The sequence below is a fragment of the Perca flavescens genome, chromosome 21 (genome assembly GCF_004354835.1).
Source record: "Perca flavescens isolate YP-PL-M2 chromosome 21, PFLA_1.0, whole genome shotgun sequence".
NCBI classification, from domain to species: Eukaryota; Metazoa; Chordata; class Actinopteri; order Perciformes; family Percidae; genus Perca; species Perca flavescens.
This window is the reverse complement of record NC_041351.1, coordinates 26,738,256-26,763,748: the sequence shown is the minus strand read 5'-3', so window position 1 is coordinate 26,763,748 and position 25,493 is coordinate 26,738,256. Positions and strand designations below refer to the sequence as shown.

Sequence of the window (25,493 nt, the reverse complement as noted above, 5' to 3'; positions counted from 1 at the left end):
ACTTTAAATAATAACAGTAGTTAACTAAACAGCAATATTCACCTGTTGTATTTTAATGCAGGCTGATAACAACAGGGTGAATCCACTGCTGAGTGAACAGAAAAGGCTCCAGGATTAAATAAATCCTGGCTGTTAGCCTGGTCAGGACCAGGCTAGCTGTACAGTAGGGGTGGGGGAAAAAATCGATACAGCATAGTATCGCGATATTTCTCATGGCAATACTGTATCGATACACAGGCGCCAAGTATCGATCTTTTATTATTTAAATTGCACATCAGAATTTAACTTTTTGGTAGTATAATAATAATAAAATCAATTGCTTATTCAGTCCACCAGATGGCGCTGTTTGTTTTCTGGTGAGGTCAGCGGGGTGACTGTCAGCGTGCAGGAGGATGTAGATAAAATAAACATGGCAGCGTCAGACTAAGAAATCAGAAATGCACCATCTGCGTTTAAATCAAGTGTTTGGACTTTTTTCGGATTTTTTAACAAGGAGGGGACAACTGAGATGGACATGAGACATGGGATTTGCAAGGAGTGTCGTATGCAAATAAAATACTCAGGGAATACCACAAACATGAGGGCTCATCTCACACGCCACCATCCAGAGTTAGCGTTAGCCGAGGACGGTAAAGCTAATGCTAAACCAGCTCCGCCGAAAAACCAACCAACACTGGACACACTTAGCTTGACAAAGCTACCTCCCAATTCAGAGCGAGCTAAGAAAATAACTCAAGCCATCGCCTACTTCATGTGCAAAGACCTGCGTCCATACAACGTTGTGGAAAATGAAGGATTTTGTCACTTGCTAAAAACACGGAACCAAGGTACGTGACTCCGTCGCTACTGCGTTTTTGTACTCATTTTAATTGTAAAAAATACCTGTAGTAGCACAGCAGTGCATACCTGTTGGTATTACAGTCTAGTCCACCTTAATTAAAAATGCAAACAGGTCAGTTTGCCAGGTGTATACAACATTTATAACATATTCATTAAAGTGCTGGTTAGTTAGTTAGCTTGACAGTCAAATTTTACAGCAATAAAATTAATGTGAGATGAACAAACAGATGTTGACAAAGTTTTCCTTTGGGGACATAATAATGAAGTTGGGAAAAAAGGTAATAAATTGCAATATATTGCAGAATATCGCAATATGTTTAAAATCGCAATAATATCGTATCGTGACCTAAGTATCGTGATAATATCGTATCGTGGTACCTCTGGTGATTCCCACCCCTACTGTACAGAATAAATCTCCATGGTATTGTAGGTGCCTCTGCTTTTGTGAAACCGAGTCAAGGCTAAATAGAGCCAGGATAACTGGTAAATCCCGGCTTAATACCTTATCTTGGTTTTGTGAGATAGCCCTCAGCTTCTCTTTGTACTATTTTTAATGCAGTTTGGAAAAATCCAACATATCTGGGATGGGATGGCCAGGTGATCCAAAGGCCACAAGGAGGCACTAGTCTGTTACTGTTCATCATTCACCCTGCATTGGAATGAATAACTTCCGGTCTCCATTAGGCCGGCAATTCATGAAGTTACCCATGCAGCATAAGTGGGCTGATAATCAAACTGAACACGGGCTACCCGTGAAACAAAGAAATGTACCAGGAACATGCACTTGCAAATATTTTATTGGCCGACGCAGCACCTTGCTGGAGGGCATCCTTTGGGTTGTGACAAAAAGTTGTACCAGGTTCAACTTTTGGCAACATAACCCTACATTTGTTAGCCGATGCCCCCTGTGTCTGTTCATCCCTGCAGCCAAAATGAAGTGTCATCATTGAAAAGAATGAGGAGGGTGTATTTTTCATGCAGGTGTAAAGTCACTCTGAATACAGCCTTAAAACAGTACTCCACCGATTTAGCATTGCACTCTTATGTATAATATTGTCGTACAATTTTTTTTCCTTCTTCCTTGTCAAAACCTGGTGCACCTACATTAACCACAATGCAACTTGATTGCAGACAATCACACTTCAAACCCTGGGCTTAACACACCAACCAGACCAAAGGGAGGGACTGACCAACCAGTATTACATAGGCTAAAAACATTTTTAAAAAATGCACATATTCCAGGATCTCCCTGGGGGCCAAGGGGTCTGACCATAAACCACAACATTCCAGTTTATGTCGCTCTCATAGAAATTATGGATTAAGCTTTTGGGCCTGAAAAGTGATGCCAATGCAAGTTCCTTAAAGCTGCATTCTCTCTAACTTCTAGCAGGGGGCAACTCCACTGGCTCCTGTTTCTATAGAAGTTAATGAGAAAATGAGCCTACTTCTCTCTTGATTTATTACCTCAGAAAACATTTTCATAATGAGTTTATGGTCTCAATCGCTATAGTTTCAAGTCTTCCGTACAGCATGATGTTCATTTTGTAAAGTATGGTCCCATTTATTTTAAACTAGACGATAAAGCAGAGGATGCTTTAGATCCTGTCGATCAGGACAGAGGCTTAGCAATTCTAACCATGGCACTGTGGACATTAAAATAAACCTCAACTTGTTTTCGTCTTAAAGAGTTGCTATGCAGTTTTGGCCATTTCTTCGCTGTTTTCTCACTTTTTGCTGGCAGGTTTCTCTATAGAGCTCCCCCTACAGCTTCGGAATAGATATTTGGCAGCTCCTATGTTTACTTGTGACCGACTCCTCTCTCAGTCAGTCTGCCATTTCCTCTTTCTCCATTCCTCCGACAATGCTTTCCTAGCTTTCTGCTTATTTTTTGCTCAGCCATGACGATAGTGTGAAAATCTCCATTGCTACCTTGTTAGCCAGGTTCCTGAATGACTCTGAAGCTGTTCAGTTAAGGTAAATTAAGCTAAAAAAAAAAACTGCATAGTTCCCCTTTAAAGTGTTCATCTTATGCTCATTTTCAGGTTATTTATTGTATTTAGAGGTTGTACCAGGATAGGTTTACATGGTTTCAGATTACAACAGGACTACTAGCCAGTCAGAAGCAGAGTACAAGGGCGTGTCCTGACAGTACCTAGTTAAGGACTACTAGCCAGTCAGAAGCAGAGTATGAGGGCGTGCCACGCTAGCAGCTAGGCGAGCATTATAACGTGTGTTACAAAGTGACCACGTCTGTCTCTGAAGTAAAGGCTGGACTACAGTAGAGCTGTTTGGAGCAGTTTGTGAACAGTGTTTTCTGTTGGAGATGGTAAGTCCCTTTGGGGGGGGGACTTTGGGCTTTTTCACTTTGTAAACCTATTACATGCACAAAAAAGTTATATAACACTATAAAGGAAAAGGAAAAAGCCAAACAGCATAATAAGAGCACTTTCAACTTTGACCCTATCACTGTGTGTTTTCACTTCATCAAAATTAAATGTAATATTTGGTCGCCTAAAAAGGTCTTGTTCAGCGTTCTGCCAACCAACCTAGCCTGCCACCGCTAGCGTTAGCTGGTAACTTAAGGGAAAATTTGCCAATTTTCTGTACTGCCATACGTGCAGATGAATACCGCCAGTAGCAAGAGGTCCGTGTTTACCCACCGGTAAATCTCCCCTGGATGAATTGCTTCGGAACAGTTAAAAATCTGTAACTTTCCCTCTTTAGTGTTTAGCACAGAGCCAATGCAACCATAAACAACACAGCTCCACAGCTCCACCCTCTTGTTGAAAATCGTCACATCCGGTTTAAAATAAAACAAAACGGTGACGCCTATATCGCCAAACTCAAGGCTTTAAAATGGCAGTCCACAAACCAGTGGGTAACGTTGCGGATGCTACGCTGATACTGCCTCTATTTTAGCACTAAATGGTCTCTCCCCATCTCCACCACCTGTCATTTCCTGTCGTCGCTTTACTAATATTAATAATAACATTAATGCCCACAAAAATATACTTTTAAAAAATACACATATGCAGATAGATTAATCTCTGCAGGCTGGGCTCCTCTTTTCAGCAGGTTCCACTTTTAGTTAGACGTTGTGCTGTACCCTCTGCCCACGTCCAAACATTAAAAGGCAGGAATATTGAACAGCTGGAGTGGATGAAGCATCTGCCTCAGTGAAACATTAACTTCATGCTGGGAGATGGTTTAGCCGCTCTCACCTCAGCCTGTGAGAGCAGGCTGGCCTTGAATCAAATGATGACAGAATCCTCGCCTCTTTATGTCCCCCTATTATTTCTGTTCACATCTATGCCGAGTGTAAAAAATGTTCCAAGCACCATATCTTTCCATTACATTGAGTGCCTCTGTGAATCCATGGGAGAGATTTGATCCCATATTGATTTTCCCTTTTAAATCATCTGACATGATGTAGCAGGGAGGAAGGATTTTGGTGAATGAGGTATACTTTGCATTCTCTCTTTTTTTTAACTCCAAGGTTTTCTTGTGCCTCTCTTTTTCTTATTATGATTTCTCTTTCTCTATGTTCCAGGTTCAGCTGATCCACTACAATCATGAGCTGTACACAAATTATACAGAAGCTGCTAAAAGCCCCAATGGATTGGTCATAGTGTCCATATTTATGAAGGTAAGTCTGCATATGTTTATTAACTAACTGCCTGCCAGTGTATAGGCTGTATTCACAAGAATTATTATTTTTTTATTTTTATTTTTTTACATGTTATGACCCAGCAGCTGCTATGGTGACATTTTGTAATGGGTTATAGCTCAGAAATCTAACAGAATACTAATCTTTTCTACACTGGATTTGAGTCACCAGCTACAATGGCTGTACAAGGAACTTGACCTGGTTTAATCAGTGTTTAAGCACTACATGACGGCTACAGTATACAACACACCGATGGAACATGTAGTGTAAAATTGAACAGGACTTAACATTGTGTTCGGGCTCAATTCGATCAAAAGGTGCTAATTCAAGTGTTTCTGTGTAGCAACAAAACCAACATGTCGGAGTGTTCATTCCTTCTCAGGCTTGAAAAACGTATGAATAATTATTAACCCTTCAACCGTATGATGCACTTTTCTTGTCGTGGCTCCCAATCTTCTCAGTCATAACTCGGTTACATAAGAACGCCCAGATGTCATACATATACTGCTGGAATCGGCACGGCCACACTACCAATGCACGAACAGGGCTCAGGTGCAGCTTATAGCTAAATGGCTGAATCCATGGCAACATCACACTTCAGGTTTACATGACCCAAAGTATGATTGGAAGCCTGATGGATAATCTCAGATCATATTTGCTCTAAAGGAAAGTAAGAAAAAGGTAAACAATGGAGCTTTTTTCAGAGCAGACATTTTGACTTGCTGTTATTACTAACAATGGCTCTGTCCCTGCTTTTCCTGTAATGACATGTCAAAATGTCTGCTGTGAAAAAGGTCTACTGAAGCAGCTAAATGGAATTGAAACATCATTAATTTTATGATTCACACAGTCTGTGTTTTCTGACCGTGACATGTCAAAATGTCTTCTGTGAAAATGGCCTATAGAAGTGACACATTCCATGACAATGTACACTTTTTACACATCACTACATTTATTTTACAATACTAATTTATAGAATGTTAGACAGTCTCCTACATGTAGACCAAGGCACATCTCATATTCAACCATGGAACTTAAAGAGCAGGCTCTGAGTATTGTACCAAGACTTTCAGATAGCTTTACATAAGTGTGAATGTGCTTTTACATGGGTTTTATAACAGAGCAGACCAAATTACCATTTGTTTCAGCCTATTGTTTTAAACTTAAATGTTATTTGTCAGATCAGTCACTTTACGTTGAGCCTATTAAACACAGTCTTAATGACGGCTCTATAATAATTGGACAAGAAGAGGAGTCAATTCATTGGAAAATAGCCACAATTTTTGTTGGGGAAAACTACCCAAATGGTACAAAACGTATCCAAAAAAAAAGTCATCCCAAGCTATATGCAAAATCCAAAGCCAATCAAATAAAAAAGTTGCAGATATTTCCCCACCAATCTTACAACAGAAAACACAAATAAATGGAGTAAAAACTGAGCAAAAAAAGTCTATTTCTAAGTTTGGAATGAGGTAGAGTTAAAATATGTAAAATATGGATGTGATTTAGAGGTGGTTTTGTATGGTTTTTGTAAGTGTCAATTTCCATGTCCAGCTTATGCTATCATGGTTGATTCTATGTTTAGTTTTCTGTTCTCATGTACCTTTAAGAGACAAAATAGGCTGATTATCTGTGTTTGTATCTAGTAGCCACATATTGGTTTAAAAGAGATCTGTCAGGCGCTGACGGTGCCCCCACCCCTCCACTCTCCTGCTCCCTCGGAGTCTTTTTCTGAAATCTTCTAAATGTTCGACTCAAGAACACACGGTTCACAAACAATTAGCAATCCAATTATCCTGCAGAGCGAAACAATATGCTCCTTGGCTTTGAGTCAGCGCTGGTGTCTCTTTGTAGTGTATGAGAGGTCTCCATCTTGAATGAGAGGCTCAGAGATCACAGAGGCAGCCGACGTCCTCAGCACTGTGCCTACCAAGGCTGGAAAGTTCAGCTGCCAATTGCTAATTAGCTCCCCAGTGTCAATGGAACCATCATTTAGTCTTGAAGAGACAGAAGAAACGCTGACCTAGGTCAACGCCCCCTCGACTCCCCCCCTTTAACCAACAGAAGAGGGTCGGAGGACTATGAAAGGAGCAAGGCTTTGGAAGTGGAGTGCTGCCGGTGTGGTTGTGCGGATACGAGAGCCTGAGGAAACAGCCGCTCTGCACTGCTGTTAGGCTTAGCTGCCAAATAAATCATATCATATAATGATACTTACCATGTGTGCTATTTAGAAATCTATTTATTTCATCTTAAAAGTGCCACACATACTGTACTACGAACTCAATAGAGTAGTGATTTGGGATGTATAAGTCCTGTTCATATTCAGACGGCGCCAAGGCTCGAACGGACAGTAAACTGAATCATCGGTACAAAGGATTAGAGACTGTGCTAGAAAATATCTGCTTGTTTGACACAAATCCAAAGGTACAAGCTTTGTCAAGTGCAATAACAAAGTGTTCTGGGTTTGCTAGAGCTCTGATTTTAGCCTGTGGCTGGCTTCCTCTCTGCACTTAGAGCCATATCAAAGTAAAGCTGAAATAAGAGACTCCAGTGTTCTATGTTAAGGAACATTGACCTTATCCTTTAAAACAAACAAATCAAATTGGAATTGACAGGTAAAACAAATACTCAAGAATGAACAACGTTTTCTAGTTTACAAATCCGAGTTGTAGGTTCCGGAAGCATATTTGTTTCTTTTTATTTTCATTCCTGATTTATTTTGCTGATAGCCTCAATGTCCAGAAACGCACCACACAAAACAGAATTTTAAGCTCAGTGATTGGATGTTTCGTAGCATAATGCATCACAGTAGCCCCGGTTAACTTCTTTACTTACTGTATGATTCTTTTTTTATTTTATGTTTATTTGGCAGGGACAAATGCATAGAACATTGCTTTATAAAGAATACAAAGTAGATGCCATGCATACAGGTTTATAGCCATGACTAATTTGCAACCCCTGTCCCTGGTTAGGCTTTTAAAATTAAAACAGAAATTACAGAGTATTAATATAAAAATTTGTAACTATTAAAATACATACAATAAATACATCCCATACATGAAATAAAATATGAACTTAAATTAATGTAAAAATCACTATAAACAGAGTTTAGACACATTTAACAATACAAGAACACAAAAGTACGCATATGTCTATGCATGCTAACATATGCAACATTATGTTTGTTATTTATTCATGTACTCTGGCTTGTATCTTTTCTAATACAGTATTTTGTTCTGATCCTTCACTTAGAAGAGCTCCAACTGCCACCTGACATATTGTACCTGCTCCTTTTTAAAGCTGCACTACAGAAGTTTTATATTTCAACCGTCTAAATCAGAAACAGGGACAGGCTTCAAATCCAGCCTAATGAGACCATACTGTTGCTCCAAATTTACCAAATTTGATTGTAGAGTCATCAGCAGTCAGAAGACGGAAATCTTTGTTCCAACTTGGGCTTATACCAATTGGCAATCTTCACTACAGCTACAGCCACTAGTTTTTGACTTAAGCACTACACTTTTTGATTTAAAAGTGTAGTGCTTGTAGACACTGTCCAATACAACTTTACAAAAGTTCTTCATTATACCAAAAAGGGTTCCCTTTTGTTAAGCTTCGTATAAATACTCTAGCACGACATTGTCTAAAATACATTGCAGCTGTGAGTATTCAAAAGCAGTGTCCAGGGAAGACAATTTTGTTAATGCCCACGTGTAAAAAAATAAATAAATAAAGTTTCAAAGGAGATTAAAAAAACACTCACCTGCCACCCACACACACACACACACCGTCCCAACTGCACTCCAACTGGCTTTCTGCTAATGTCTCTCCTTCTGTCCTAGCGTGTTTCAGCAGGTCAGACTCTTCAGTACTAGCATGGAGCAGATGGGTGGTAATTAGCCACATCTTTCTTTCAGCAGAAGCTCGTTTTTGTCATTCTAGGCGTGGAGTCGTGAGGCACCATAAAGGACATAAAGGACAGCAGTGGGCGACTGCAGCATTGTGGGGACACACCAATTCAGTTTTATTTTATTTATAGTGTCAAATCATAACAGACGTTCACAGGACAGGACACTTTACAGATATAGTAGGTCTAGACCACACACTACAATTTACAGAGACCCAACAAATCCACCCCAGGAGCAAGCATTTGGTGCGACAGTGGCAAGGAAAACCTTCCTTTAAACAGGCAGAAACCTCGGCCCTCTGTCACTGCAGGTTGGGACATGGAGACACTGATACAGATAAACAGAAATATGATCCATAATAATTATAGCAGTTGGTATGATGAACATTGGCAATTTTAGTAACAATAAAGATAATAGAGCTATGACTATGAATAATAGTAGTAGCAGTGCAGGGGGTAGAGCAGGACCACAGCAGCAGCTGCAACCAGTTAATAATGAGCATGACTGGGACATGAATGCACACAGACAGAAAGAGAAGAACTCAGTGTGTCAAAGGAAGTCCCCCCGGCAGTCTACAACTCACTGATTCACTCATTTGACGATTATCAATATAATCTAACAGCAAGAAATGTGTCTGATAAACATTATGGTGCTAAGTCTGTACTTTTCTTACACCTAACGTGCAGACAATCCCGGAATAGAAGAAACAGAATGACTGAATCCCCTCAGGTGCTTTTCTAGGAAAACGATGAAAAGCAGTGGGCAGCATGAGTGGCTGGTAAAAGGCATAATGTCTGCCTGAAGAGCACAGGAAACAGGTCAAAGACTAAGTCATTTCAGTTGCAGCGCTGGGAGGGGGAGGACGAGCACATCTCTTTTTAATCACTTCGCCCAAAGACATCTCTACAATTAGAGTTGTGAAGTCCACCAAGCATGAGTGAGGGATAGATGAAGTGGAGAGGAGGGCAGAGTGAAGTCAGCGAAGGGCACAGGTGGGGGTGTGGGGTGGGGGGGGACAGGAAGTGCGAGGTGCTCCCTTCAGCTATTAGCAAGCATGTCTCAGAATTGGTAGAGAGAAGTACTGAACAATGGATTCATTCAAGCGGAGTGGAATTAAAAGTGTCTCTACAGCTTTTGGGAGCAGTAAGTCTCTGTGGTCTTTGACAGAGATCACTGAATCGTCATGGTAACAAGGTTTTCTTTTAGGATGTTTTTTTGGCCTTTAATTGGTAGGATAGTTGTAGGCAGGAAATGGAGAGACTGAGGGGGAAGACATGCAGCAAATGGCCGTAGGTCGGAATCGAACCCTGGGCCGCTGCGGTAAGGACTGAGCCTTGGTACATGGGACACACGGGTAAAGGTATGACAAGAAATGTTTGCTATATTTTACCAAGCCCAGCGTCTGAGGAGTTACGCCCATATTGGAAGATTCCACAAATAATGATCCGCATATAAGGGAACAACCTTTAGTGCCAATGAAGGAAGTAGTTTGCCCTTGATGTAGCGAGGCGAGCAGGTCAGGGTGCTGGTTGGGCGAGTAGCTGAAAGGCGAAAGTGGGCCTGAATTTGTGTCCCGTTTCTAACCTGTGATTAACCTTAACGATCTTCCCCGAGCCTGTACCATGGCTTTTAAAGGAACACGCCGACCTATTGGGACTTTAGCTTATTCACCGTATCCCCCAGAGTTAGATAAGCCATCTTCTAACCGTATACAAAATGGGAACTATATTCTGAGAAGGCGAAGCACTGCTACATGGGCGGAGTGATTAGCGCAACACCTGAAAAGCACCGTTGTTACTCTCTGCTTACTATTGGGAGCCAACACGGTCTCAAGGCAGTTCATGAAATGGTCCCGTTATTTTTAATCTATTGATTCATGTTCACGGGGACGTTTTTGTCATTTTTTTCATGGTGGCCAGCACGAAATGGTCTATATGGAGATTAACGGGGAAAGCAAACGCCACACCCCGGGGGAGGACGCGGGGGACGCGTGACAATAACAGGATGGTTGGGTTTAGGAAAAAAAAACGGGGAAAGGACACCTCACATGCTGGGAGATGCTTGATTGGCATCAAGTAGACATACTGCAATCTTCTAGGTGAAACCAGGCTGCAAAGTGATTTTTATCATCAATTTGAATGTTATGGTCATTAGCAGGATGTGTTTCCATGGCAACTAATGGTAAATCCATACAATACACAGCTCTCAACCAATTACACCATAGAGCAGCTCGTATGCTGTTGTGCTGTTATGCTTCTTCCATTGTCACTACCCCCGTTTTACCAATTAGCTGCACACTTACTGTAGGTGTGAGCTCTGTAACAGCCTCAGTGCCCTAATACCACTGCTGTTGGAAAGAAATATCATCTTAATGCTTATCTGCTTTTCTTCCAAGCCTCCAGTGTTGTACAACTGGTTACAAGCATTCAGAAAAGCATTTGTAAATGTGTGAGCCAAATGGCTGATTCCAAGAGTCACTGTGGAACATGAGTTTAGTTTAGTTACTTACTTACTACTTACTCTCTGATTAATTAACATCAACCCGTATGTGTAGGACTTGGCCATATGTCTGAAATCAATATTACAACACTAATAACAATTTGTCTAATGTGTGTATGCAGAAATCACATTGGGAGTGAAATTCATCGTTATGCTTTACATCAGAGCCCTGCTCTTTATTAGCCATTCACCCCATCCACCTCCCTATCACTTACACAAAAATAGCACTCCCTTGAGTGTTTTTTGCCACTGAACTTAACTGAGGCAGAATCTCCATTTCCCTAAATGTCTTTGGAAATTAGTAGTATGTAAATGTTATTTCTAGAAGACAGAGTTGAATGAAAAGAAATAAAATGCAACAAAACAAACAAACAATTCAGGTTTTTGACAACAATGGAGAGGACCAAATGCAGACACAGCAGCCGAGCAAGTACAATACAGGTGCTTGACTAGGATCAGTGGTCAAAAAACAGTTCCGCAACACAAAGGGGCTAAAAAGTCTAATAGGTGGGATGCAGGAAGCATGTCACGGACGAGTTGCAGGGTTTCAGAACAAGATACTGGACAGCAGGCACAGCGTCCAGGCTACAGCTGGACTACAATGGCAATATGGCACCATTGAAAATCTGGTAGGGAAGTAGCTGGTTTCTAGGGGCGGGGGGGAAAAAAATCAAAAAACCTATGTATCGTGAATTTTTTTTTGCGACAATTTTTAAGCTCGATTATTTTCCCTAGAATCAACGTGACATCATGACTCCGCGTAAACATACATGCCCTCTTTCTTAAGCCAAGTGCCGTGTTATCTGTACGCATTTTGAGCTATTTGCGTGTATGTCTACACTGTATACAGCAGACATAAACATACACACCACTTTCTAAAGCCAAATGGCGTGTTATCTGTACACATTTTGAGCACCGTATACAGCGGACGGGTTGGGTTTAGTAAAAGAGCAACATGGTTGGGTTTAGGAAAAGAAGAACATGGTTGGGTTTAGGAAAAGAAGAACAGGGTTGGGGTTAGTAAAAGAAGAACGGGGTTGGGTTTAGGAAAAGAAGAACATGGTTGGGTTTAGGAAAAGAAGAACAGGGTTGGGGTTAGTAAAAGAAGAACGGGGTTGGGTTTAGGAAAAGAAGAACATGGTTGGGTTTAGGAAAAGAAGAACAGGGTTGGGGTTAGTAAAAGAAGAACGGGGTTGGGTTTAGGAAAAGAAGAACGGGGTTGGGTTTAGGAAAAGAAGAACATGGTTGGGTTTAGGAAAAGAAGAACATGGTTGGGTTTAGGAAAAGAAGAACAGGGTTGGGGTTAGTAAAAGAAGAACGGGGTTGGGTTTAGGAAAAGAAGAACAGGGTTGGGGTTAGTAAAAGAAGAACAGGGTTGGGTTTAGGAAAAGACACGCTGGACACGATCCCCGGTCTCCTGGGTGACAGTCCTGTGTTTAACCCATCCACCACCCCGACCAACCTTTGCCCTTTCATACTACCAGGTACAGCGTGAACTCACACGTAACCGCAAGGTAATGTAACTCAATGGAGGCCAAACATTCAACTTTTCTTTTTGTTAAAGAAGGAAAAGAAAATCGCAATACTCAACACTATCCAATGGCAATACTTCTAGAATCACAGTAAATGACAATCGCAATAAAATCGAATTGGCAACCGTCTATAGTGAAGGAATCAAATCGGGACTAAAGCATATGTTCCCAGCCCTATTGGTTTCTAATATTATGGGCTAAATGGGAAGACACGGAACAAACGTGGACGAGGGGAAAGAAAAGGAGGCAGGTCAGAGCTGTTTATCCCAATCTATTAGTAAAACATAACACTACTTTATTTGCAGTATCTTGTGAAATTGTTTAAGATGTAAAGACAATGTGCAATTGTAAATTGTTCTGGTGGGATAGACGAGGCAGAATATAGCTGTGGACTGGAAGATAACATGTTGCAGGGTCACATTCAGCTCTGATAGAATAAAACGTATTTCCATTATAAAGTCATGTTAGGACAAGAATGCCATGTATTTGCTATTTAAGAAGATAGATAATTTTTTTTCCCATGGCAGCAGTGTGTGTCTTGGAGCTGTTTTTAATGGTTTCTTGAAAACAGTGGGAGCCTTTGTTTTCCAGAAGGCAAAGCAGCAGTGCAAGAGAGTGTAGGAGCATCTGACTGTGCAAAATACATCAGTGTGTTTAGACATTTCCTGGGCATTAAAGGTGATGTATTTCAAAGAAAAATACACTTGCATTATCCTTTAAAAAAAATTTAACTCCGTTGAATTAATTTAAATTTGAGATGGGCTCTCAATTCATGACATGATCAGCTCATTTTTTTTAAATTCAACCCCACCCTTTTTCCTCTCTTTTTCTCTCTTTTAATCCAGATTGCCGAGGCATCCAACTCATTCCTGAATCGAATGCTGAACAGAGACACCATCACAAGAATAACATATAAAAGTAAGTGTCCGTGTTCTGTAATCTCAATGTCGAAACATCTGTACCAATGAACCTTGAAACACCACTTAACGTCCGCTAGCCTTCTTTTTTAGTTAGGCTGCTGTTGCTAGACCTTTCAAGTTTTCCATTTCCGCGTTACATGGCACAGTTTACGGAGCTTATAGCTTTACCACTTTAAATACTTGAACATTTTATCAGCTGTAGCTTATTTTAGCTTCATGAGTCATTTTGGAAAATGACTGGGAGGGGGGGGGGGCAATCATATTTCAGCCCCGCCCCGGCTCTACAGATGTACATTAATGCGACAGAGCCTGACATCCCTCCCCTCTCGCTATCTCTGTGATTGATTTAAAGTAATACAACCAAGCCGGAGCATTTTTTCCCCTATCCCAGAAAAGATCTATTATATTTTAATAATATATAATAGGTAGCCAGGACCATACTCCAGCGCTGACGCACGTCTGGCAATGCGAGACTAGCAAACGGTCGAATTGTATATTTCTTACTGTACGTTTTTGATCTCGAAAAGCACAATTAATTCATTTCAATCAAAGTGCTAATTGAAGGGACGCTGCAGGGTGGGGATGGTGAGATGCCTGCATGGGAACTCTCGATAGCTGGAGGAGGCTGTTGGTGAGGCAGCACTCGACAGATGCTCTCCAGAGGTTTCCCTCCGCCAGCCTGCTATGCTGGAGAGGTAGCATCGGCACACACATCGCCCAGGGCTAGTTTTAAAAAAAAAAAAAAGAGACAAATAATTGGATTAATGGGGGAGCAGTGGGGGCTGGATAAACACACTGACCCCTTGTGACTGGGAGGAGTCTCACGAGCCAGCGGGTGGAGAAGGCGGGGGCAGACGGGGGGGAAAGGAGGGGTCCTCCGGGTCCTGGAGCTGGAGAGGAGCATGAATTTTGACAGCTGTCAAAACTCCCTCGGATACACTGTCTCACACACATGCACACACTGTCACATGCTTCAGGATCCTTAGGCATATCCCTCAGACAGTAATGCTGCCAACTTCCTTGCAAAGCACATACTGTATGTACACGCATGCCAACACAACAACACATACACACCATCCAAAGACAATTATTTATTTCAACTGCATGATCAAAGATCAGCAACAGAGCTCCTCTTCGCATGCAGAGAGGATCACAGCCTTTTTTTTTTTTTTTTTTTTTTTTTTATGGGGATTTTCTTATATTAAGCATACCATGCTTATTAGTTTTGATTCATACTGTTTACAAGATGCAGTATTTAAAAGTGACCCAAAGCACAGTTGAATTAGGATTAAAGCTGCAGTGGTCCACCACAGTGACCTTATTATGATAGGCAGTCCATTTGTCAACAGATGACAAGTTACTGAGAGCGTGTTACTGCAGTGTGAAGAGGGAGAGAGTGGCAGTCTGTCTAATTAGCGTCCTGACAGCGGAGACAGTTTGGATAAAAGAGGTTTTGTGCTGCAACACCAACAGCTTGTCATTCACAGAACACTAAATGAAATGTGAAAAATGAGTTTTGAAAGATGAGCTCAGTGCTTGATGTGTTTACAGCCCGCACACAAATGTCCCACGTGAATGTGTAACTGCACCTTTGATGTCGTAATAGGATGCAAAGTGTCCAAAATCTCAGTTAACTACTCATTATATCCTAAACATCAAGTTTTTATTATGTAGGGAATAGTGAACAAGCCCAGGAAATAGCTTTATCCGCTGTGCATGCTAAGGCTACAGCAGAACAGCCATGCTATGAATCAAGAGTCCTGAAATCGGAACATTTCAATCATTTAGGCATTCATACGTTTTTTTTAAGTGCACCGAAGAATATATCATATATAAAATTTTAACGGGACAATTCGCCAACTTTAATTTGGATAGCCAATCGTGCTGATGGAATATGTAGTCCATTGAAGAAATAAATTCCGAGCAACTTCTCCTGCTCACAGAGCCTTGGCAGCCGTGCCCAAATGTGTCAGGATGCATTGCGCCGTGATCGGCGAGTTCGCTAAGCTCTAGTAGCTTTTTTAGTTGTTAAAGACGGAGATGCACAGCCAACTTAGTAATAAAAGAACTGACATTTATTAAATAATAGTGCAAACAGAAAGACGATGAGGTGTGGTTGTCAGGATCGGTGATGTATGAGAGACGGACGTGTGGCGTGTGTTGTCAGCAGCTAACAAAGGAAGTAACTAAACATAGAATGAAATCATGATGGTGCTCGGTGAAGTGTATGCCGCACACTGGTCTCGGGGCAGTCATCTCGTTAGCACCTCACACACAGACCTGCAAGTTCACGAGACAGACAATAGTACACTTGCACAAGACAGCAGGCTCTGGGCCGTCACACAGTTAACGAAAATAAACTCACAAAATGTCAAGAAGGGAAATGTTTTTACGCCTGAACAGAAAAATACAACCATACACCTTCTGAATTCAACTTTGTCTCTTTCGCCGAAGACGAGATTAATTATCCAAAACACACTTCATTCAAACGGGACAGAAACTTTGGAGGCAGACCATTAAATTAGCTCAGTAAAATGGCAAAAACCTGCCAGTTTATCCCCAGGATGGTTTTGGTTGTATTTTCCAGTTTATCTTCAGGATCCTAAAGAATAAGCATGCCTCTGTCCAGGTAAGGAGTAAAACCATGCACGAGGGCTGTCATCTTGGACACTATCCAACTAAAACTGCCCACGCAGACATTTAGCAGCAGAATGATTCAGTTTCTGTTGACGGCGGTGGGCGATTTGAGCAAAGGCCCCACCAGTTGGTGCTCAGGTTCTGGAGGCTTCCCGCTGCAGCTGCAGCCTCTCCCGGCCTCTCTCTGGCTGAATACGGCTGAATATCTCAGTCAGCCAAAACATCCATTACATCCTCTGCACTCATATTTTTGCTGATGAAAACGGAGCGAGTTTGCAATACAAGAGAAGAGAACAAGGAAGTTTGTGCGCCCCCAGCTACCAAAGCTGAAAGTACCACTCTGGAGTTCCTCTGGACACCAGTGACATCACTGGAGGACCGAAGTAGAGCAGATTGTGCGGCTGTAGCCAACTGAGCCTCAGAGACACAGAGAACATTGGAAAGAACTGCAGGCTTTATTTCACACACGATATACACCAGATTAGTCTCGCTTTGCCAGACCTTCCTCCGCAGCGCTACAAAGGAAGGTCTGGCTAGTCCACACAGCATTCCTGAATGGGAGAAAATTGTGCTCTGGTTCACGCAATCGCAATCACAATCGTCTTGGGCGGTGCTAAGCACCGGACGGAGCCACGTCGCCTCTGAAAAATAGCCTCGGGAAGGAACTTGTTTTGGTGGAACACGTGTACGTTCAAAAGTAGTTTTAGTCGTGCAACAGAAAGCTCAGATTGGACAGATAGTCTAGCTAGCTGTCTGGATTTACCCTGCAGAGATCTGAGGAGCAGTTAACCTTAGTCCTCAGAAATCCACCAGAGTTTAGAACACCAACACAAAAGAAGAGGAAGGGGACGGACATCTGGCTGAAAATAGTGAAATCCGGTGGAATTTCGGATGGCAACATATCAATCCTGGAAGTGGAACATCGTAGACATACAGTAGACTAACACCAGATAGATAGAGATAAGGTTGAAAATCGCAGAATTGTCCCTTTAACGCTAGCTCCAGGTTTTTATAGCTTAAATCAGTGGTTCCCAACCTGGGGTCCGGGCACCCCCAGGGGGGGCGGCAAAGATCACAGGGGGGGCGCGAGTCTTTATCTGGTTTGAGGTTGAGGTAAAAAAAATTGTTTTGCACATGTTAAACAAATGATAATACACTAGAATATCTAATGTATACAAAAGTCTGTATGAAAACTATATACAGTGGGGGAAATAAGTATGTGACCCCTTGCTGATTTTGCAGGTTTGCCCACTTACAAAGAATGCAAAAATCTACAATTTTAATCATATGTACATTCTAACAGTGAAAGACAGAATCCCAAAGAAAATTCCAGAAAATCACATCATATGAATTTATTAAAATTGATAACCATCTGATGAGGAAAAACAAGTATTTGACCCCCTGGACAAACAGCAAGTATTCTGGCTCCTACAAGCCAGTTAGTCTTTCTTTAAGACACAGCCCCAATCCGAACCAATTATCTACATCAAATATACCTGCCTCACCTCGTTACCTGTATAAAAGACACCTGTGAACACCCAAACAACCAGCATCCAACATCACTACCATGGGCAAGACCAAAGAGCTTTCTACGGACATCAGGGACAAGATTGTTGATCTGCACAAGGCTGGGATGGGCTACAAGAGAATCGGAAAGCAACTTGGAGAGAAAAGATCAACTGTCGGTGCAGTTATCAGGAAATGGAAGAAGCACCACACAACCGCCAACCTCCCTCGGTCTGGGCCTCCATACAAGATCTTGCCTCGTGGGTGTGTCCCTGATCATGCGAACGGTGAGGAATCATCCCAAAACCACAAGGGGGGAACTGATGAATCAACTGAAGGCAGCTGGGACCACAGTTACAAAAAGAAACGGTTGGTAACACACACGCCCGTCATGGATTGAAATCCTGCAGCGCACGCAAGGTCCCCCTGCTCAAGAAGAAACATGTACAGGCCCGCATGAAGTTCGCCATTCACCACCTGGACGACTCAGAAGAGGCCTGGAAGAAAGTGATGTGGTCAGATGAGACCAAAATAGAACTTTTGGCCTCAACTCAACTCGTCGTGTTTGGAGGGCAAAGAACACCGAGTACAACCCAAAGAACACCATCCCCACCGTCAAGCATGGTGGTGGCAACATCATGCTTTGGGGGTGCTTTTCAGCCAAGGGGACGGGACAACTCCATCGTATTGAGGGGAGGATGGACGGGGCCATGTATCGTGGAATTCTGGACCGACATCTCCTTCCCTCAGTGAGAGAGCTGAAGATGGGTCGAGGATGGGTGTTTCAGCACGACAACGACCCTAAGCACACGGCCAAAGCAACAAAAGAGTGGCTGAAGAAGAAGCACATCAAGGTTCTGGAGTGGCCTAGCCAGTCTCCAGACCTGAATCCGATTGAAAATCTTTGGAGGGAGCTTAAAATTCAAGTTGCCAGGCGACAACCTCGGAACCTGAATGATTTGGAGGCTGTCTGCAGGGAGGAGTGGGCCAACATCCCTGCCGAAATGTGCACAAACCTTGTCACCAACTATAAAAACCGTTTGACATCTGTGCTGGCCAATAATGGCTTTTCTACAAAATATTAACATGCTGTTTGTCCAGGGGGTCAAATACTTGTTTTTCCTCATCAGATGGTTATCAATTTTAATAAATTCATATGATGTGATTTTCTGGAATTTTCTTTGGGATTCTGTCTTTCACTGTTAGAATGTACATATGATTAAAATTGTAGATTTTTGCATTCTTTGTAAGTGGGCAAACCTGCAAAATCAGCAAGGGGTCAAATACTTATTTCCCCCACTGTATTTTGTTGTATCTTCATTTTTCCTGCCGCCACGGCATCACTATTTTATGAATGAAACATGGAGGAGAAACGTAACAGTGCTGATAACTTCTCTGTATCAAAAAAGAAAGTAAGGCTCTATCTCGAGAGTTACCTCAACTTTGGTTTCGGGGGCTCAGCTTTTCTTAGACATGAGTAGGGGGGGCGCCAAGGAAAAAAGGTTGGGAACCACTGGCTTAAATTGTTCTTGTTTTTAGCTATTTATTGTCGTTGTTTTTTTTTTTTATCTCTAATGCACCTTCAGGTGTGGCACTCACAATTTCATCTAATAACAATGTATCCGATGACAATGTGAAAACACTGTGAAAAGGGGCGTTGGTAATGATGTAATGAACCTACAGAGAATTATCAGCTGAATCTGCAGCTCCTCTTGACTTTACAGAGCTTTATTTTGACTTTCGGTTAATTGTTTAACTGTTCGGCCCGCAACTGGGATGCCCTTTGGTTTACTCTAACTGCTCTCATAGCGCCGTTTCCAGTGAAACAGCTGTAAAAAGGTAGTGTCTTCTACCCGCTCAGCAGCAAACCACAGACAGGCTCGGTCAGAGACGAGCTGGTGGTCACAGCGGAGCATTTAGCAGCTAAAGACACAGAGATTTCCCTCAGGAGTTGGTAGATACCACAAACAGCTAAATGAGAGAGAATAATGGTGAGAAACTGCTAATCTGCTGCATGTGTAAAAAAAGCAACTGTTTGCTAACATGTTTGCACGCATCCATTTAAAAATACAAGTCCTGCTTCTTTACTTCATTTACTTCAGAATCAGATCAGAATCAGAAAAGCTTTATTGCCAAGTATGTTTACACACACAAGGGATGTGTCTTGGTATCGTAGGTACAGGTCACATTAAAGCATTAAAGCAACATGCACAAACACACCGAGTCGCCATATGCGGCGCCATCTCAACTCTCTCCTAACTCTCTTCTGATTCTGATTCTGAATTTCGGGAAAGAGACTTCAGATACAGTATTAGGGGACCACTAAGGTCTATATAAAAGCATCCAAAGAGCACCATGTCAAGGGACCTTTAAGATGATTAGGAAAAGCTTTCCGGCCTTTTCTCTAGTTTCTTTACTTGTGAAATCTGAGGAAAAGGACAAATGTCTCGAAATAATAATTTCAGTAATCTGATAACAAATACACTTTGTTCTTTTCCTTTTGTGTTGTGCAATTCACAACTTTGGTACAAACTGAAGCTACAGTACAGTAAACTTATTGTTTTTGCTTACAGATGATGCGTATCTGCTGACCGGCCTCAACATAGAGGAGATTTACCCCGAGACAAGTAGCTTTATCACATACGAAGGATCGATGACCATCCCTCCATGCTTTGAGACCGCCACGTGGATCCTGATGAACAAGCCGGTGTACCTCACACGCATGCAGGTGAGCCTCAGCCGCCGAGCCAGAGCTGGAACACAAACCCAAACCTCACTGGGGATTATCTCTCTAACTATCGTTCTGCCTATGAAACATGTCAGCCCAGTGCTGAGGCTTTTACTCCTAAGCTCGTCTTTTGTCTAGTCCTCTATACAGTCCCACCTGGCTCATATTTCCATGATTCTTTGGCCTACTTTTAACAGCTTTTTCTCTCTCTCTCTCTCTCTCTTTCTCTCTCTCTGTGTCTGTCTTCATCTTAGATGCACTCTTTGCGGCTGTTGAGCCAGAACCAGCCGTCTCAGATCTTCCTGAGCATGAGTGACAACGTTCGCCCAGTTCAGCCGTTGAACAACCGCTGCATCCGCACCAATATCAACTTTAGCATGCAGGGCAAAGACTGCCCCAACAACAGGGTTCAGAAGCTCCAATACCGAGGTACAAGCAGAATTTGCCAATATCATTTTTGATTTAAAAAGGATATCTTGAATCTTGAATTCTGCAGGCACAACTCAGTTTCCAATGGGCAACACTTAAAGGTTTTCACAATATTTTACTCTGAGGTTTATTACAACACGGATCTTATGTTCATAGTTGGCCCTCATTTCGTTTAGTTATGACTACAATAACTTTGTACTCAACAAAGTATTTGCAGAGATCTGGGATTTTTTTAGGGGCCCCGATGGGGCAGGAAACATGTAGTCAGTAGTAGTGTGGAGCAGAGCAGTCAGGTGATCAGGGAGGCTGTAAAGAAGCCAACAGTTTAGCCAGATTTTCTAAAGCACTTTAGTTTGGTAGCCCTTTACATTACTGCTCAGTAAAACATCAGACCGGCTATAGTTTATTTGTGTTTTAAGCCCCCAACATCTCCTTCTAGGCAACGCTGCCTGGAAGGCACTAGGATTAGGCAATGGTTATGGTTAGGGTTATGGTTAGGTTCCTGAAGTCAACGGTTGCAGCACTGCCTGAAAGGAGACATTGAAACACCCTCAAGCCCGGCCATACGTCTTCCAGAGGAGGCTCTCATCACCACGCCCCTTTCTGGGGGGAAACAATCTGCATCCGCATAGATGGCAACAGCATAAACAGAGGAAGTTAAACATATTTCCAAACTCTTACCTTAAACAAACCGTTTTCATTTGATATCACTATGCCCGAGTAGTTGGTTGCACCAACAATACATCCAAAAAACGTGGATCTCCGATTTGTTCCCCTGCCATGTCCTAAACAAATCCTAATTGATTGGCTACGTTAGACCAGACCGACATTGCATCATCGCCAGGGCCTCGACGCCACACATCAGGAGAGAAACAGGAAAATGTCGAAAAGCTGTCGTGTAGTAGTAGTAGTACTACTTTTTTTTAGCTTTGGTGCTTTTCAGCATCGAGCATTCAAAGCTTTTGTAGCGGCGGCAGCGGAGTGGGAAACCAACCTTTCCGACCGCACTCAAAGGCAATTTAATTTCACGGAAAAAGAGAGAGTGAAAAGAGACTGCTTCAGTCTCCTGTTGTTAAACACAATCCTGGGCAGTTCATAGTGTTTAAAACCTTTTTTTTGTGACAGCGGTAGCCAGTGATGTTTCCCGTTTACTGTAACGCAAGGGGACTCGCACGCCGCGATCAGGACTGACGAGTCTGATAGCCAGTTGACATCACATGATCAAAAGAAATGGAAAGAACTGCGTTTTTGCCAGACCGTCTGACGAGTGACGACAACGCAGTGACATAGCGCTGCATAAATTAGCAAGCTGCTAGTGGACATTTAGCAGGCAGCTTAATCAGTGAATTTCTGCCTACATTCACGTTTATAACAAATTAAATAAAAATAATATTCAAATCCCGAAATTGAAAATCGAATACCTACTTTTTGAACAAATAGATAAGCCATAGATACGCCCGATGTAATTGCTTTTAGATTCGACATCCACACAGATTATATTAAATTAACATCAGAATTGAGTGCCGAGCTGCTTCTCAGCTGATGGTTGAGATCATGGAGGCTGAAGATTGATGTGCTAAAGAGAAGGAGGGAAGAAAAGAGGCAGCAGAAAGTCAGAACACCTGTTTGGCCCTGACTGACAGATCACCACCTGGGAGCTGCTGCTGCCTTCTGTCATCTCTCCTCCTCTGCTTCAGACAATATCAGTCTGCTGTAGTCTGAATGTAGAATTTCACTCACAATCTGTTAAAGGCGAGAGGTAGCCCGTTCTCTGCTATTCATTGTGTAATTCCTTTATTTCTTTATTTGGTCAAAAGTTATTGTTCTGTGGCCGACACATGCCGTGATTGTCTTTCTGTCTGTATCTCTCTCTCATTCTTTCTCTGTTCTGCTCTACTCTACCCGCTCCCCCTAAAAAGATGAAATTCTCATTCTGTGCAGCAGTTGTGGGGGAGATTTCAGCCCTCCACCACCTGCCTCAGACCCTCGTGATCCTGAAACAAATGCACTCACCAGAGACCCTCAGAGAGCAAAATCAAAAACACAAAGGCAGGCCTCTGTTCCTCTCCTGTTCAGAGATGTAAAGACCTTCAAGATAAAGTGTGGGGGGGGGGGTGGTCTCATTAAAAGGGAAAAAATGTCTCTTTGGTGATTTGTGTAAGGTCAACCTTACCAACAAGAAGCACTCCTCCCCTCCCCAGAGAGGCGATCATCAGGGTATCTGAATGGGAAATCAGGGATGTTTGGAAACTACATGCTGTGCATGTGTATGTTTACTTTCTTATTTTTCAACACCTGATGAAAGGAAATATGATTATGGTAACAATCCCTTCTTTCACATAACACCGAAACACTTTTTTGAAATCAAATTACAATGTTTACTTGCGTTGTTGGCACCTGCTCCTTTTGGGTATAATGTACTGTCAGGGCTGCCACTCAGAACATATTCACTCGAGTGCCATTCCTTTTGAATTGTATGTTATCACTCAAGATGAAATATGGTGTAGGGGAAGGGTGGGGGTGAATAATGCCATTGTGGAGGGTGCTGCATATACTGTATATAAATCAGTATTCTCACTCCTGTCCTTCTCCTCTCTTCCAGTGAACGAGTGGTTGCTAAAGTAGCCTCCCTTGGATGAGCGTCAGAGATGGAGAGCGGGACGAGGCGATGGGGAGGAGGGAAGGATGGAGAAGGGAAAGATGTGAAACCGGGCTAAAGGTTGCATCTCATTTAAGATTATTTCATGGCATTGTATAAAGACAACACTGGACATTATACGAATTAAGGAACTTTGTATTGCGGGCTAAGAGACTCTTCTTTTCATACATTGAGAACCGTTTGAACCCTCGATCCAACACATGCTATTAAGCCCTTTCCCCCCACTGTACAACTACAGTATATCTACATGGACATTTTGATACCAATATGTTTTTGGGAGAAAACCAAAAAAAAGACACTTGGAAACAAACAAAAAAAGTAAATAACGTGGAAGCATTTATTTGATAGCCTCCCAACCAATAGGACAACGTTGGGACTTTAAAGCCTTTGTACATAAAAATGTTGCTATCAGTGGGAAAATCCAAGGACTAAGTCACTGCCCCCATCCCGCCGGTCAAGACGAAGTGGTCAACACAAGTCTCACACAGACTTCTCATTACAGTCACCAACAAGGCATGCAATCAGCAAAACCAACAGAGAGGGAACACAGCCTTACCTTGTCATTGTCCAAAACTAGAGTCATGTCATGGGAGTCGAGCGAATATTTACAGGCTTTCTTATGGCCTCAGAACAACCAGTGTCTTGGCCTCGTTTGTACATATTATAATTATCAATACTGCAGAAAAATGAATATGTAAAGAAAACTAATGAATTAACATTCAAAAGATATATTAAGAGGATTTAAAAAAGAAGATAAAAAGTTGAGAATTTTAAAATGCTTGGTGCACTTTGAATTCTGGAGCAGTTCTTAGTGTGAGCTGATGCCTTTTTTCTGTTTTATTGTTTACAATGGTCATACACTGTGTTTGAGTGTTGTTATCAGCCCAATAAATGTGTCTGGAAAGTTCACTTTGGGAAATGCTTCACTATGAGGAGCTGACTTATTGTACCTGTACCTGCTTTGTACTGTTCCATATTAAATGTGTTGATATGTCAATATTCCGCCTCAGAGGCATGCTCAATAACACTGCCATCACCCAGAAAGCATTGCTTGGAGATAACAGTGGGATAACGAAAGTATCAGGGTAGTGTCTTCTTGACACAGCCTCTAAATGAATGGCATGATGGTCTCCTGCTGATAAAGATGCAGCGTTACAGTCTGGCTTTCTTTCCATTGTTTGCCTGATATAGCTGAAGCTTATCAGCCATGCACAGGAATAACGTATTCTCGGTTTGCGAGACCGTCCTCCGAAGCGCTGTGTGGGAAGGTCTGGCTAGTCCACACAGCATGCCGGGATGGGAGAAAAACGTGCTCTGGTTTATTGGCATTTCTTTAAACCAATCACAATCGTATTGGGCTGCGCTAAGCGCCGGATGGAGCAACTGTGCCGCTGCATAATAGCCTCGGGAAGGAACTTGTTTTGATGGAACCTGTGTTTGTTCCAAAGTTGTTTTAGTCGTGCGACAGAATACTCGCTAGCTGTCTAGATTTACCCTGCAGAGACCTCAGGGCCAGCTAACCATAGTCCTCCAAATCCACCGGAATTTAGAATGCCAACACAAAGAAAGAGGAAAGTGATGGACATCCGGCCAAAAATGAAGGAAAATCCGACGGAATTTCCGGTGGCGTCGGAACAATCCCGTAAATGAAACGTCGTTGATGTATAGACTACAGTCTGGCTTTCTTTCCATTGTTTGCCTGATACAGCTGAAGCTTTTCAGCCATGCACAGGAATCTCCATCAGGGTTAATGTGACCTGTCATAGTCTTTAAAATCACATCAGCGGCCGTCACGGGACAAGGAGCAGAGGAACATCCTCTCCTGTGCCGATGACGGTGCATGCCCAACAATGAAGGTCCAATCCACTGTTATCAAATGGAGGGCACGCCTCATTTCAACAGAACAAAGCAAAAGTTGGTGCTGAATATAGATAGTTAACCCCAGGAACGTGTTTCACGTTTTCAGCGAAGGTCAATCACAGAACTGCTGGTGGAACAGCAGCCGCACGTAACGTCTGGACTTTGGCTCTCTCTAACTTCTTGGCAACAGTTTACGGAAGGCCCTTTCCTAATTTCATATGTGCAACAAAGGCAGCTTCTGACCTCAACCCCCATCCAACACCTAAAGCTTTAAAGTTAAGATTTCAAGTGCGGTTTACTATACTGCA

At 42.3% G+C, this 25,493-nt stretch overlaps 1 protein-coding gene across 1 annotated transcript in view; it reads left to right on the top strand.

The window, feature by feature from the left end:
* Positions 1 to 24,271, top strand: part of ca10a (carbonic anhydrase Xa) — a 268,931-nt gene extending 244,660 nt beyond the window's left edge. Inside the window, exons 5-9 of the mRNA XM_028567863.1 lie at positions 4,391 to 4,486; positions 13,292 to 13,364; positions 20,083 to 20,237; positions 20,492 to 20,666; positions 23,269 to 24,271. Coding sequence (XP_028423664.1) covers positions 4,391 to 4,486; positions 13,292 to 13,364; positions 20,083 to 20,237; positions 20,492 to 20,666; positions 23,269 to 23,291 — 522 coding nt within the window. The 3' untranslated portion in view covers positions 23,292 to 24,271. The remainder of the gene's footprint in view (positions 1 to 4,390; positions 4,487 to 13,291; positions 13,365 to 20,082; positions 20,238 to 20,491; positions 20,667 to 23,268) is intronic.
* Positions 24,272 to 25,493: the final 1,222 nt, after the last annotated feature.